The sequence below is a fragment of the Enhydra lutris genome, unplaced genomic scaffold (genome assembly GCF_002288905.1).
Source record: "Enhydra lutris kenyoni isolate GAN:26980312 unplaced genomic scaffold, ASM228890v2 scaffoldscaffold72, whole genome shotgun sequence".
Classification (NCBI taxonomy): Eukaryota; Metazoa; Chordata; class Mammalia; order Carnivora; family Mustelidae; genus Enhydra; species Enhydra lutris.
In genome coordinates this window covers 2560227-2574743 of record NW_019154156.1, presented here as the reverse complement: position 1 = coordinate 2574743, position 14517 = coordinate 2560227, and the positions used below count along the sequence as shown (strand labels likewise).

At 40.4% G+C, this 14517-nt stretch overlaps 1 protein-coding gene across 3 annotated transcripts in view; it reads left to right on the top strand.

Annotated features, from left to right (window-relative positions):
- The first annotated feature begins 2939 nt into the window (after positions 1-2939).
- The window catches only part of LOC111159981 (branched chain amino acid transaminase 1), a 106635-nt gene continuing 95057 nt past the window's right edge, over positions 2940-14517 (top strand). For all 3 annotated transcript variants that reach the window (XM_022522712.1, XM_022522713.1, XM_022522709.1), the window contains exon 1: positions 2940-3015. In XM_022522712.1, coding sequence (XP_022378420.1) covers positions 3010-3015 — 6 coding nt within the window. In that variant the 5' untranslated portion in view covers positions 2940-3009. The remainder of the gene's footprint in view (positions 3016-14517) is intronic.

Below are 14517 nucleotides of genomic sequence, written 5' to 3'. Positions count from 1 at the left end.
TTCCTTTGAAAACATATTGTCTTCCAAAAAAGGCCACAAGTTCTCCCCATTTCATTAACTTAAATGACCAATCAGAGAAGCAAAATAAACTTTTCCATCCAATTAGCTGTTAGCACCCTACTAGATGCTGGTGAATAGAGACTTGTCCTACCTGCCTCCTGATTACGACAACATCATCCTCATGTCTGAAGGAGGAACCATAGCTTTTGCCTCCACCATCCAAGGAATTCCAGGCACGACAACAGATTTACAATTGAAATAACTGAAACAGTTTGCATCTTCTTAGTCGAGCCTTAAATGATACCTCACAGACATTAGATGCACTCAACGCAGAATTAAGTCAAGCCAGAGTGGGGCTTCTCCAGAACTGGGCCGCTATTGACTATCTACTATTGCTACATCATTTGGGGTGTGAGGAGGTTCCTCCCATGTGTTGTTTTAACATTACAGGTAACTCCTACAACGTGTCCCATTTCATAGAGGACATTTGTGATCAAGTGAGTAAGATACGGATGCCCATTGGTCTGTTTAACCGACTTGGTGATTGGGGATCCTTATCTAAGGGATGTGATCATAATTTTGAACCTACTACTTATTTTATGCACATCCTTTTGCATGTGGTGATGTATGTACCATTTGCTGTCCATCACGGCCCCTAGAGCCATACTGCAGGCCCCTGGACCGACCCATAAATAGATTCTAACTGCCACACAGCCGGCAGCCTCATTCAGTGGGAAGCAGCCAGAGCGGTCGTCCCATTCTCTAAAGGCAGTTAGGGTTACTACTGCAGAGGGGAGGAACGAGTAAGGGACAGGCTGGGCTAGGCAGAGAGAGATAGGTGGGGGCTACGCGCTCAGGCTTACAGAAATCCCAGAAATGCTGAGGTCTAATGAAACCAGAAGTAAGGGAACATAACCAGACCACCTGGTTTGTCTTAAATATCAGAGACAAGATATTTGAAGGAGAAGTAATCGTGGTGATATCTTGGTGGTAACAAGAAGATTTAAGTTCCTTGGTCAGATTTCTATAAGACTGACCATAAAAGCCCTCTGTGGCAAACCACTGGAGACCTCTCTCCCTCTAGAGAGCTTTCTTTCTGTTCTCACCTTCTCTTAATAAATGTCTTCACCCTTTTGTTTCTGTGAGATTCATTCTTCGGTTCTGCCAGATAAGAACCCTCTAACCCTGTAACAATATCAAAAGTATCCTTAGGAAATCATTGACAGGCATGCTCTAGAATTTACATATTAATCCATTCAGGTCTATTGCCCTATCATGCTCTTTTCCCTTACCATGTGTTATTTTCTTACAAAATTTACTACTTACTACTTGATTTTAAAAAATAACATTTTTTACGGAGATAGAATTCATGTATTATACAATTCATCTATTTAAAAGGTATTATACACTAGTTTTAAGTATATTCACAGAGTTGTGCAACCAGTACCACAATCTAATTTTAGAACATTTTAATCACCCCCAAAAGAAACTCTGTACCCATTAGCAATCACTCCTCATTATCCCCTTTCCCTAGATTGGCAACGACCATCTGTTTTCTGTCTCTGTGCATCTTTGTATTCTAGACATTTCAGAAGAATGGAACCGTACAATATGTGGTCATTTGTGACTGTCTTATTTCATTTCATGTAATGTTTTCAAGGTTAATGCATGTATGTCGGCATGTATCAGTAATTCATTTTTTTATTGCTAAATAATATTTCATTGTATAAATCTATTCATTAGTGCATGGACATTTTGCTACCTGAATAAATGTTTATTTTGTTTCCCACACTAAAATATGAATTTAATGTGCCTAAGAACATTTTTTTACCACTTACTTTATGCCTAGAATCTTGCCCAGCATTGGAAATGCAATGGGATCAATACATTAGTTGAATGATTTAATCATTCATTCGCCTAACCAACATTTGCATAGCGCCGTCCCCCCCATTTGTGTTCAACATTGGGATCTGTGTTCAAGAATCTCATAATCTCATGAAGTATCACCTGTGCAAACAAATACTTAAAAGAAAATGGATTTTAATAAAGGTATGAACAAAGCACAGTGCGTAGAAAAAAGGTTCAGTTTTGCTTGAGAGACTCAGCAAGGACTTTCTAGCAAAGACAGAAGGTTGCCAGAGTGAGCCATCAACCAGGACGGTATTTAGGCAACGCCGGGGAGCCTAACCTAGAAAAGTAGCAGTGCTGGAACTCTCGTGCAGTGGGGAGGCATCCTACAGAGGATGAACTGGGCCCGCAGGCAACGTTCAAATCAGAAATAATTCTATACACTCAAAGGATTCAGGATTCTTTTTCCAGATCCAGAAGAAACTGACAAAAATGGTGGCATCTGAGGATAGGCTGTATAAGTGAAACAGTGGGAGAAGGGAAGACTGGAAAAATTTAAAAACCAGACACATGTTCTTTCCATTGGAAAGCAGGTTTAAAATGTTCTGGCTTTTGATGATGGGAATCCACTGTACAATGCCGAGCAGCACGTGCGGGAAAGTTACTCTGGGGGCAGCGGGAAGCGAGGCGGGCAGGCAGCCGGCTAAGAAGGGAGTGGCAGTCAGGATCGCTTCCTCGCTCTCCTCGGCATCCCGACACTCGCAGGCAGTAACCGAGGGGTAACATGTGCAGACGTGTCGGAAACGCGGGCACCCCCGGAGCAGGCGGTGAGGGAGGCGGGAGCGGGCGCTGAGTCTGCCTCTCCGCGCTGGGAGAGACTCTGCCGTCCGGGGGCGGTCTGGGGGAAACACAGCCTCCTCACTCTTCCTGCTGATGCAATCTGCGAGAGAGCCCGCGATCTCGGCGGCGGGAGGGCCCGGCTGCAGTCCCGGCCGCCACGTGTCACCGCCGCCACCCCGCGCTGCCCTGGGCATCCATTCCCTCCGCCGCCGCCGCGCGCTCCAGCCGCCCGCGCACCCCGCCCGCGCACCCCGCCCGCGCCTGGGACGCAGCCGGCTCGCCCTCCGCGCGGTCGCAGCGGTCCCCACGGCCCACGGAACCATGAAGGTAACTGCTTCCGATTGGGGCTGTGTTTTACAAAAACGCGTGTATGCACTGAGCCCGCGAGTCCCCAGAGACACACAGTCGGCAGAAAGGGGACCGAAGACCACCGTGGTGTGTTTCCGCGCAAACGGTTTCCGTACCTTCTTTGTCCGTCCTCGCGGGTCGGGACCTTCCATTCTTTCCTTTTCAAACTTGCTCACAGGATGTGCCTCCTCAGGCTTTTTCACCGCGGCAGGGGTGAGCGGAGACGAAAGGCGGCTCGCAGCTCCCTGCCCTACCTGTTTCGAAGTTTGGAAAGGAAGAGGAAGCTTCTTTCAAAGGGCAAGAAGCACAGGAGGTGGGGGTTCGGGGGACGAGGTCTTGGGGTGTTTGTGGCGGCAAAGAGGGGTTTCCTGGTGGGTGTATGTGATGAAGGAGGGAGGTGCAGAGCCAGGGGATGAGGGTGGGACAAGGGAAGGAAAGCTGCCTCATCGCTATTAAAAGCAGAAGCCTCGTCTTTAGCTTGTGGAAATACAAGCTTCTACGAGCTACAAATCATATTAGCCTAAGGTCATTCTTTTATGAAACTGAGTGAGCCGCCCTAATGGGTTTTCATTCTTATGCTAATCAAGGGTAATTAGCCTAGCTGCCTATTCTGATGGTTTGGGTGTAGGAAAAACACCGGTGTCTTCCTGTTCCTGCACCTTGGAAAACTGCAATGACGTTAAAAACTGAAGAGCAGCTTTTTTTTTTTTTTTTTTTTTTTCTTTTTTAAAGGAAAGTAAAGGATGAGCTGGGAGCCCTGCCATCTAACTATCTTGGGAGGGGGCGCCTGGGCGGCTCAGGTCCCGATCCCCGGATCCTGGGATGGAGGACCGTGTGGGGCTTCCAGCTCATCGGGGAGCCTGCTTCTCCCTTTGCCCTCACCCCGCTGGTGCTCTCTCTCTCTCTCTCTCAAATAAATGAATAAAAATGTCTTGGGAGGAAGAGATATGCAACCTGAACTTTTAGGAGAAATAAACCCACGTTTACAGGTTTTGAAGGAGAAAGATTGAAATAATGGTTCTCAACTGCACTTTTCCATCCATCCCCATCCACAATTCCACTTACAAGAAATAATATGTAAATGGTGCGTCTCACCAAACAAAAATTTCTGCTAAGATTAATGGGGAACTGAGTGGAAACACTGTTTTTGTGTTGAAATGAGATCATGCAAATGTGCTGTGGTGAAAAATTTAGCAGCCTTTCCTTCCACAGTCAGATATTTTACTTCTGCCCTGCTCATTCCTGTCTAATTTCAAATGAAAAATACACTCTGGTCACATATAGGGTAGTGAGTAAAAGGAGAAAATTATGAGAATAAACACTCTTGCTTTTCCAGGTTTCCCTGTGCTATGTGGAGTTGTAGTTGATTATGCATTTTTGTAAATTCATGCTTACCTTAATGTGAGTCCAAAAACCCCTATCCCTTTTACAAGGTACTTTTTTTTTTTTTAACAAGGTACTTTTAACACAGGAAGTAGAAGATATCTTCAAGTAGTCTCGTATCTCTTTTCTGGTATTTCACTGAGATTGGGAATGAAAAGACTGTTTTCTAGGCATGATCTAAGAAGTACATGAGGTTCCTTTAAGTTCGTTGTTGCTATGACAAACACTTTTCTACTTTCCTTTCACCTATTATTATTTTTTTAGATGTTATTTGCACTTGGCACCAAAATAGGCTCTGTCCTTCGCACATTTTCCAGACATGGCTCCCTTCCCTGGGAGCATATATTTTAAGATGGACACATAAAGCATGGGCCACTGAATAAGAAAATTAGCATATACATTGAATAGAATGTATATAAGAATAATAAGTACATGTTATGATTGACTAAATTAATGTGGAGATTGAAAAGAGCCATATCTCTGAAGGAATAGAGACAAGAGAAGTCATTGTCACGGATGTATAGTTAAGTGAAGGAAGTGAGAGGGCTTGACAGGCAACAAGGGCAGGGAAGGCTGTTTGTGTGTGTGCAGAGGGCAGGACCTGGGGCCTGGCAGGGAGAGGGGTTTACTTTTCAGACACAGGATGTGGCCCCTCAGGCAAGGCTCAGGGATGCATGGCTAGTGCAGGAGGCATAACAAAAGGGCATTGGTAGAAACTGGTGCTGAGAAAAAAGGAAAAAGGGAGGGGAAAAAAAGACAAGAATTTAATTTGGACTTATATTTCATTTAGTGAGTTTCCATAATAGACCATTTCATTTGATTTTAGAACTACAGAGAGAAAGGAAAGAAAGAAAAATTTCCATTTGTATGCAAGAATTTCTCTTGCTCGTTGAACCCTGAGAAGGTCTAATGATTTGAAATGGGTTTAAAACCTTATGAAAGAAAGTTGAAAATAGTCATTTGATAATTATAGAGATTTATGCTAAGAATGAAAAACAAGTTGTGGTTTTCTTCAGTAGTTGTGTTGTAAGGGCCTGTTTAGCCAAGCTCCATCCTGACCCTGCCCACACACCCCCCCCCCCCACCTCTTTCTGGGAACTTACTTAAAAACAAGTCCTGGAAACCAGTTCCAGGTAACAAAGCCCAAACACAAGGGTGGGTCAGGCCAGGTGAAGGTATTCAATCAGTGGGAGTGCATACTGTCTCCCTAGCTACCAAGGAGTATGGGCCCCGCCCTTTGGGTGCCCTTTGGGCGCCAATTCTGACCAAGGTGATAGGCTAGTTCAAATATCTACTATAGGGTAAACTGTAATTCAATTGGTCACTTATGTGTGACCTAGCAGGACTGTGCAGCTTTCTCTGTGTTACAGTCTCATTGGTCACATGTGCATGGCCAGGCCCAACCACATGGCCTTTGCCCTTAAAAGCTAGTCTGTAAAGAGGAGAGAGGTCGCCTATTTGCAAGGGATGGCCCTGGCCAGTCAGTTTGATTCTGGATGCTTAGCGCGAAATAAAGCTTTGCTTGACCTTCGCTTTGTATCAGTCTCGCTCCTTTGACCATGGACCCAACAGTGTATTTTCCCATTGTTTTCATAAATTTAGATTTTATCCCTTATTTCAGGTCAAAACTTTGAGTTCTGTAGGGGATGAAAAGTAACTTTCCCTCTACCCTTCTAGGATCTTGGCTGAGACTCCCTTGTAATAAAACACAGATTAACAGGAGAAAAACAAACAAACGTTTAACAACATGTGTACCTTCTATATACATCTAGGAAAAGTAACTTCCCAAAATGGCCCAAGCTACCATCTTAAATATCATCTTCAGCTAAAGACAAAGGAAAGACGTTGGAGGTGTGGTGAGAGGGGGAGCCAGCCTGGGAAGTTTTCAGGCAAAGCCGAGTAAGTAAGGAATGGTTGCAGATTTAAATCAGTACCTTCTCCATTGATGTGTTTTGACATTTAGTTATCCTTCTTTTCAGAGAAGACATACCCTGTACAGGGGTGGGAGTCTCCCTGAAAAATGGAGGTTTCCCTTACAAATGTAGATTTCCTTCAAATTCCACTTTGTTTTCAGAGATTGCCCTGTGTCTGACACCTCTCAAAAATAACCAGTCCAAAATAATTATTATGCCAAAGAGGCATATTTTTGGCATGGCATATTCTACTCCCCTTAAGCTTCTTATTTCTAATATTAAGATACAAACCAGTGAAGAGTTCGATAGTAGTGTTATTAACCTGAGAAGCCTGGGCTTGGGAGTAACAGTTTCTGTGCATCAATGAAAACTTGTTTCTAAACTGTCCATCTTTAGTGTTTGGGTTGTATCTTTTGAGGTTTCATGTTGTCTGCTTCTTCAAATGACCTCTTCTCAGTGGGTGTAGGAAGATGGAAATTAAGAGCTTTCTTTTTCTCCCTTTAGGCTTGGCAACCACAATTCCTATAGATGACAGGTGCCACCCTAGGGAAACCCAGTGGAATGTTCATCCTTCTGCCTAAGCGGATTTGGTTATCATATGATGGAGAGACTCTAGGAACTTCTATGATAGACATTATTATCTGAGGCATCATCTACTTTCTGTATAGTACTATAATTCTTGCTGAGCACAGGAGGAAACTGTCTGGTCTGCTCACTTTCCAGTTGTAAATGTGGGCAGTCTGTGTGTAACTTTATTCCCTCAACAGCTGTCCAAATGCTTTAAACACTGATGGGCTTTCCGAGCCTCTGTAGCCCATTTGGTAATACATGTCTGTGTCCTTTCCGCTAATGCCTCTGACATTGCATTTTGCTTAAATCAACTGAGATATAAATGTGAGGTGCAACTCAGGTTTTGTAAGTGTTTCAAAATTAAGCATTTGGGATGCTCTGATTTACAAATTGACTTTGCAAATATTTGCAAACATTTTAATCCTAAAATCTAGTCAGGTTCACCCCAGCAATAGTGAATGCAGAGCCAAAAGCAGAATCTATAACATCAGATTCAAGTGCCAGTTGGACCTAGGCTTCTTTTTTTTTTTTTTAAGATTTTATTTATTTGACAGACAGAGATCACAAGTAGGCAGAGAGGCAGGCAGAGAGAGAGGAGGAAGCAGCCTCCCTGCTGAGCAGAGAGCCCGATGCGGGACTCGATCCCAGGACCTTGAGATCATGAACTGAGCTGAAGGCAGAGGCTTTAACCCACTGAGCTACCCAGGCACCCTGAGCATTTTTATTTTAAAGATAACTTAGAAATCAGATCACCATATTAATACAGCATAGCCCATCACATAAATGTTTTTCTCTTGTCATACTGGCTGTGCTTTTTTTGTGAGAGAAGCTATTTTGCAAAAACATTTCTTGTGTTTGGTGATTACTGGGAGAGAGAAAATCTTAAAAAGATATTCATGCTCCCCAACAATACAGGAAAAAAGTCAAAGAGAAAGAAAAGGGAAGAAAAGTAAAAAAAAAAAAAAAAAAAAAAAAAAAAGGAAATTTTAGTACCACAAGCAATAATCCAGAGAAGTTGTACTGGAAAACACATGATTCTTTGTCATTGAAAAATTGTCAAATACTTATGAAATCCAGCTAGTTCCCTTAACAGTTGTCATGTCGTTCATCTAAAAAGAAACAGTTTATTAGATCTTTATTTTGATAGGTAGATCTGAATATTTGATCAACTGCATTTATAGTCTATCCTAATCCAAGAAATGCTTTTACTATTTTAACTGTAGGTGGTTATTTGTCTTAGGAAGCACTAAGAAGCCTAGGTTGTAATTAGAACATTCAAATCTGTCTGACTCCTCGTAAGTTTAGACAGAAGGAGCACCTGTTGGGATGTTCTAGGCCAAACATGCCACAGATATCTCTTGCATGACCAAAAAGCTCTCCACACAGTTTGGGCATGAGGACAAGGATGGATTTGCACAGGGTGATGGCTGAGCAGCTGTTAGCATTCACCACCATTACAGTAAAGGATGATTTTGCCTAGTACATTTTATTGTAGCTGATTCAGATTCACAGTTATATTGTTTTGATTTTAGCACTAGATATTAATTCAGGAATCTGAAATCACAGTAAATGTTAATTTGAACTTTGAAGATAAAAAGTAGAGTTAAAATGGAGCCATAGAATTTATGGTGGAAACATAATGCATTCCTCTGGGATTCCATGGTTTTCAACGCTGTGAATGTTAGGTCTACTTGCGAGTTTAGTGCTGGCATTTATAGAAGAAATGCCATCAACGCTTGAAGAAGGACTTCTTTGCTTTAGTAAGATAATGATGCTTAATATTTCTAGATGCCATATAAATTACATAACATTGAATTGTAACCTCAGGACATTTGTGTTTTGCATTGCAACTATTATTAACCTCATTTTACAGACAAGAAAAATAACGATCAGAATACTAGAATCACTTAAGATCACAAAGAGCAAGGGTGCCTGGGTGGCTCCTGCCTTTGGCTCAGGTCGTGATCCCGAGTCCTGGAATTAAGACCCCTGTCGGGCATCTGGCTCTGTGGGGAGTCTGCTTCTCCCTCTGACCTTTTCCCCTCTCATGCTCTCTCTCTCTCTCTCTCTTTCAAATAAATAAATAAAATCTTTTTTAAAAATCACAAATAGCAGAGCATAAAAGAAACTAGATATTTTGAGTCCCAGTCCAACATGCTATCCACTTTACCAGTGCTTCTAGGATCTCTTGGGTCTGATATCATGTTGGAAATCTTATGAAAAGTATAAACAGTCTCTCCAGCAAAACATACAAATGCACATAGGCATACAATTTTGCATCTCGTTATTTGTTATTGAACCAGGACAGTGGAGTCCATATAGCATGGGAAACTGAGGGAAAATACTGAAATGATCTAGTTATTTAGAGCACTAGAGACCTATTGGCTCTTGCCTCTGTAGTGAGCCGAAGTATGAGTATATATACATATGTGTGTGTGTGTGTGTGTGTGTGTGTGTACGCATTTATATATATATAAACACCTTTGAATATTGAAAAACCCCAAATAATCATCTGCCTATAGCTCAAACAGAAAGGCAGTTTCCTTGTTTTTTAGCAGCATGTGAGTTATCAGTTTCTTATGTTTTATTTCATAAAGATCTAAGGTGTATAGTGTAGGAAAGGAATACAAATTTTTTCCAATACCCTCTTAGGTTCTGTACCTGAGGGCATGCAAATTAGACTAACAAAAGACAGATTAACAAGAGAAGAACAAGTTTATGAGCTCCTGTAGCATACATGCACATGAGAGAAATTCAGTGATGAGTAACTCAAAAGGGTGGTTAGGACTTGCACTTATACAGCATCTTAATGAAGAATGATAAACTTGTAGAAAAGTAACAAGGGGGGCGCCTGGGTGGCTCAGTGGGTTAAGCCGCTGCCTTCGGCTCAGGTCATGATCTCAGGGTCCTGGGATTGAGTCCCGCATCGGGCTCTCTGCTCAGCAGGGAGCCTGCTTCCCTCTCTCTCTCTCTCTCTCTCTGCCTGCCTCTCTGTCTACTTGTGATCTCTGTCAAATAAATAAATAAAATCTTTAAAAAAAAAAAAGTAACAAGGATAGGGGCATAGGTTTTAGGCTTCCAAGTGCCATCAAACTGGGGGCAGGTGAATACCTTGGGGGAATCGAAGGAAGTAAGGATTGTTTGTGCAGGTCCATCTCACTGCTGACTTTCTGTCTTAATGCTGTAAAATTTTTCTCAGAAGTATCTGCTTTTAGTCAGAGAAGGGAAGCTCCAGGAAGGCTTTTTTTCTGCATCTCTTGGATCTCAATTGCTGTTAGCTCAAGGTAATCCTTATGTCAAAGGGGCATATTTTGGTCTCATAGGATTCATAGAATAGAACTTGATTTATAGAATCTGCATCCTAATAGCTTTGGTCTCAATCTAGTTTTGAAGTGTGTGCATGGTTGTTTGGTTAAACAGGGTTAATACATAATTTTTTAGTAGAGTTTAATAGTTTTGGGTGCCTTGTTTTCCTATTTCTTAGATATAATTCCTTACCTGTTAGTGCCTGTCAAAGGGGCAGGCCTACAAATCCATGTTCCTACCAGGTGACCCCACCTCAGCCACAGCTGATGTAAGAAGGGTGTATATTTGACCCAGTGTCAACCATCTCTTACTTCTTATTCTCTCGTCTCCCCACTCAATGATATCCTACCCTGTGGATTCTCTTTTCTCTGTACCTATATGTTTTCTCTTTCCCATTGCTAATGGGTTGATTTATGCTCTCGTTGCTTCTTGCTTGAGTTACTTCTGGCTTCTCAACTGGTCTCAAGCTAATTTTCCTACGGCACTATTTTAATTATGTCATTTGTTCTCTCAGAATACCTCTATGACTTGCCTATTGTCTACTGAATTTAGCTTCTAATCTGTTCTCCCATCACTTTTCCATCTGTGCACTCCTTTATTCATAATGGGGGATTTGCTGTAGCTCAGAATGAGCTCTTACATTTCCACATACTCCTTCCTAACCCCTTTCTCCCCATTTATGCCTCTCCATGTCTGTCCCTCCGGTGCACCCCTCCCTATGTGGCTCACTCCCCAGGCACTTTTTGAGCACGGTGACTATTTTCATAGAAAAATGAACACGGATGGAAGGTGAAAAGGTAAGAGTAGTGCCACATTTTGAAGTTAGGATATCTCATATCATACAGACACTGATCACACCCTGCAGTCTCTCTGCACTCACCCTTCCTCTCCTCTGGCCTGAATCTTGCCCCATTGTTGCTGCTTTACAGGTAGTAGCTGAGTTAAATCATCTATGACTTCTAGGCTTCATAGGTCAGATTAATTGTGCTTTTTACCTCTTCCTTTTCAAACAGCAGCTGCATCTTTCCATATCTGGATTTGTTTGGAGTCAAGCTTTAACTGACTCCCAAAAGATAAAGGTCTATAAACACATAGAGAACAGTAAGTATTTACGTGTTTTAATGCCTATTGCCAAACTCCTTTTTTACAGAACGTCAGTGGTGAAACTGTGTAGATTGCAAATAGACTGTAAGTGTAAACAGACTATAAATATTTCTGGGGAAATGAATAGCAGTATGAACTGAAGACCACAAAATTCCTAACAAATAAACCCAGCAATGCCACTCGGCTAAATCACTAGTTTTCATATTTCGGCAGTTTGTAATGGGAAACTCCCCTGTCATATCCCAAGGAACTGACTTAGAATATAGAACAGAGTCATGTGTCTGGGAATGTTAACCAATTCCAATACTGTTTAACATGTTCTTTTTTGTTGTTGCGAACAATGCAGTTCTTAAGCAATCTAATTAATGCATACACTGACAAACAAATCCAACAAAAGAGGCACTTAGAGGCAGTGTTCATTGAATACTGGAATTTTGAAAGAAAAAAATCTATTAGGTCATGTTCAGCATTTACTTCTGCCAAAGAAGGATTGTTCTTTCAAGTTTATTTTTCTAGCTTTCAATTCTATTCCACTTAAATACCTCGACAACCAAGACTTTTCAAATCTTCTGTGGACAGTTCTCCTGCCTAGTATATTCGCTGTGTAAAGTTTCCTGATAATTAACATATTTCTTTTTCCTTTTGGTTATACACATCCACCATTTATGCTTGGCTCTGCTGACTCATTTGCCACAAGTCTTTAAGCTTTTTTAAAAGATATCATATAACATTATGTATGCTTTCATTGCTTGGTTTTAAGATACAACGTCGTTTTTGTTTTTTTTTTTTTTAAGATTTTTTTAAAGATTTTTTTAAAGATTTTAAAGATTTAAAGATTTTTTTTAAAGATTTTTAAAGATTTTTTTAAAAGATTTTAAAGATTTAAAGATTTTTTAAAGATTTTTTTAAAGATTTAAAGATTAAAGATTTTTTTTAAAGATTTTAAAGATTTTTTTTAAAGATTTTTAAAGATTTAAAGGTTTAAAGATAAACCCACATATTGACCAGATGTATTTGAGAGAGAGAGAGAGAGAGTGCGAGCGAGCGCACCTGGTGGGGAGGGAGGGGCAGAGCATGACGTTGGGCTTGATCTCATGACCCTGAGATCATGACCTGAGCCAAAACAGAGTTGTACACTCAACTGACTAAGCCACCCAGATGCTCCATAAAGTCCAATGTTATTAACTAAACTGGCATTTCTTTTCAGTAACATTAGTTAGGAATGTCAGTCATTCTGTGAATATGTAGATAAAGGGCGTCAGTGAGTTTTATGTGCATTAATAATTTCATGCCTCTTAACATTAACGTCATCAGTATTGGTCAACCAGGCTCCTTCTTTCCTCTTGACCAATGTTCCGAGAACATTATTTACAGGAACCCATTAGTCTACCACTTTCTGTTAAAAGACAACATAGAAACTGGGATGGAGGGGTCATTTGCAACTGTATAAACTTAATTACATAAGATAATTTTTAGTATGAAATTATGAGTTATTATTAACCCACTTATTTTTTGAAATATCTGTTTAAAACATTATTTGTAGGGACACCTGGGTGGCTCAGTGGGTTAAGCCTCTGCCTTCAGCTCAGGTCATGATCCCAGGGTCCTGGGATAAATAAAAAATAAATAAATAAAATAAGATATTATTTGTAATATTTAATATTTGAAATAATACAGCTTAGAGATCATTCTTTGTCTGTAGGATCACACAATTGGTATCTTAAATTCAAGTAAAATTTATTACATACCTTAACTGATATATAATGTTACATTTATTTCTTATTTATCTATTTAGTTGACAATAAATATGAACAAAAGCAAAAAAAAATTTTTTTTTAAAGATTTTATGTATTTATTTGACAGAGAGAGAGGGATCACAAGTAGGCAGAGAGGCAGGCAGAGAGAGGGTGGGAAGCAGGCTCTCCACTGAGCAGAGAGCCTGATGTGGGGCTCGATCCCAGGACCCTGAGATCATGACCCGAACTGAAGGCAGAGGATTTAACCCACTGAGCCACCCAGGCGCCCCAACAGCAAAAATTTTTTAAAAAGTATTGATATCCTTTTCCACCCTATATTAGTTTAATTTAACTTAAATTATCTATTTAAATGATCTATTTAAGCTAAATTAAACTGTATAAACTGCTTTAGGATTGAAATATTTGGTTAATATGTTAATATATTTATATGATATGTTTTAGGACTTATGTGATTCACTAGCTTAATTGAGAGCCTTAAGTAATTTTGGTATAACAAGGAAAGTAAGAATTCTGTCTTTTCTACTGAGGAAAAATTTTCCAGTGAACACAGAGGAAAAACATGATTTTACTTTTAAAATAATTTGATGGGGGCGCCTGGGTGGCTCAGTGGGTTAAGCCTCTGCCTTCGGCTCGGGTCATGATCTCAGGGTTCTGGGATCGAGCCCCGCATCGGGCTCTCTGTTCTGCAGTGAGCCTGCTTCCTCCTCTCTCTGCCTGCCTCTCTGTCTGCTTGTGATCTCTCTCTCTGTGTCAAATAAATAAATAAAATCTTTAAAAAAAATAATAAAATAAAATAATTTGATGATCCATCCTTTGGGATAAATATAATCAAAATGTTTTACTAAAGGATGGATCATTAGATTATTTTAAAAGTAAGATGAGGGGCGCTGTGTGGCTCAGTTGGTTAAATGTTTGACTCTTGATTTCGACTTGGGCCATGATCTTGAGGTTGTGGGTCAAGCCTTGCATTGGGCTTCATGCTCAGTACAGAGTCTGCCCAAGATTCTCTCCCTCTCCCTCTACCCTTACCTTCCCCACTATATGCATGCTTCCTCCCTTTCTCTCTCAAAATAAATAAATAAATAAATAAATAAATAAAAGATCATATTTTTCTTCTATGTTTGCTGGAAAATTTATTTTATTTTATTTACATTCAGTTAATTAACATAGAGTGTATTATTAGTTTCAGAGGTGGAGTTCAGTGATTCATCAGTTGCATATAACACCCAGTGCTCCTTACATCATGTGCCTGCATGAAATAGATTTAATGGTTCAACATCATTATTAATATTTAGTTTAATTGGAAATGCCTTGTATTTCCTTGTAAACATTGTGAAATGATGTATGAACAAGAGTATTTATTGCAGCAATGTTTGTAATAACTAAAGATTAGAACTCACCCACATATTGACCAGATGTAAAAAAGAATGAGGTAAAAAAAAAAAAAA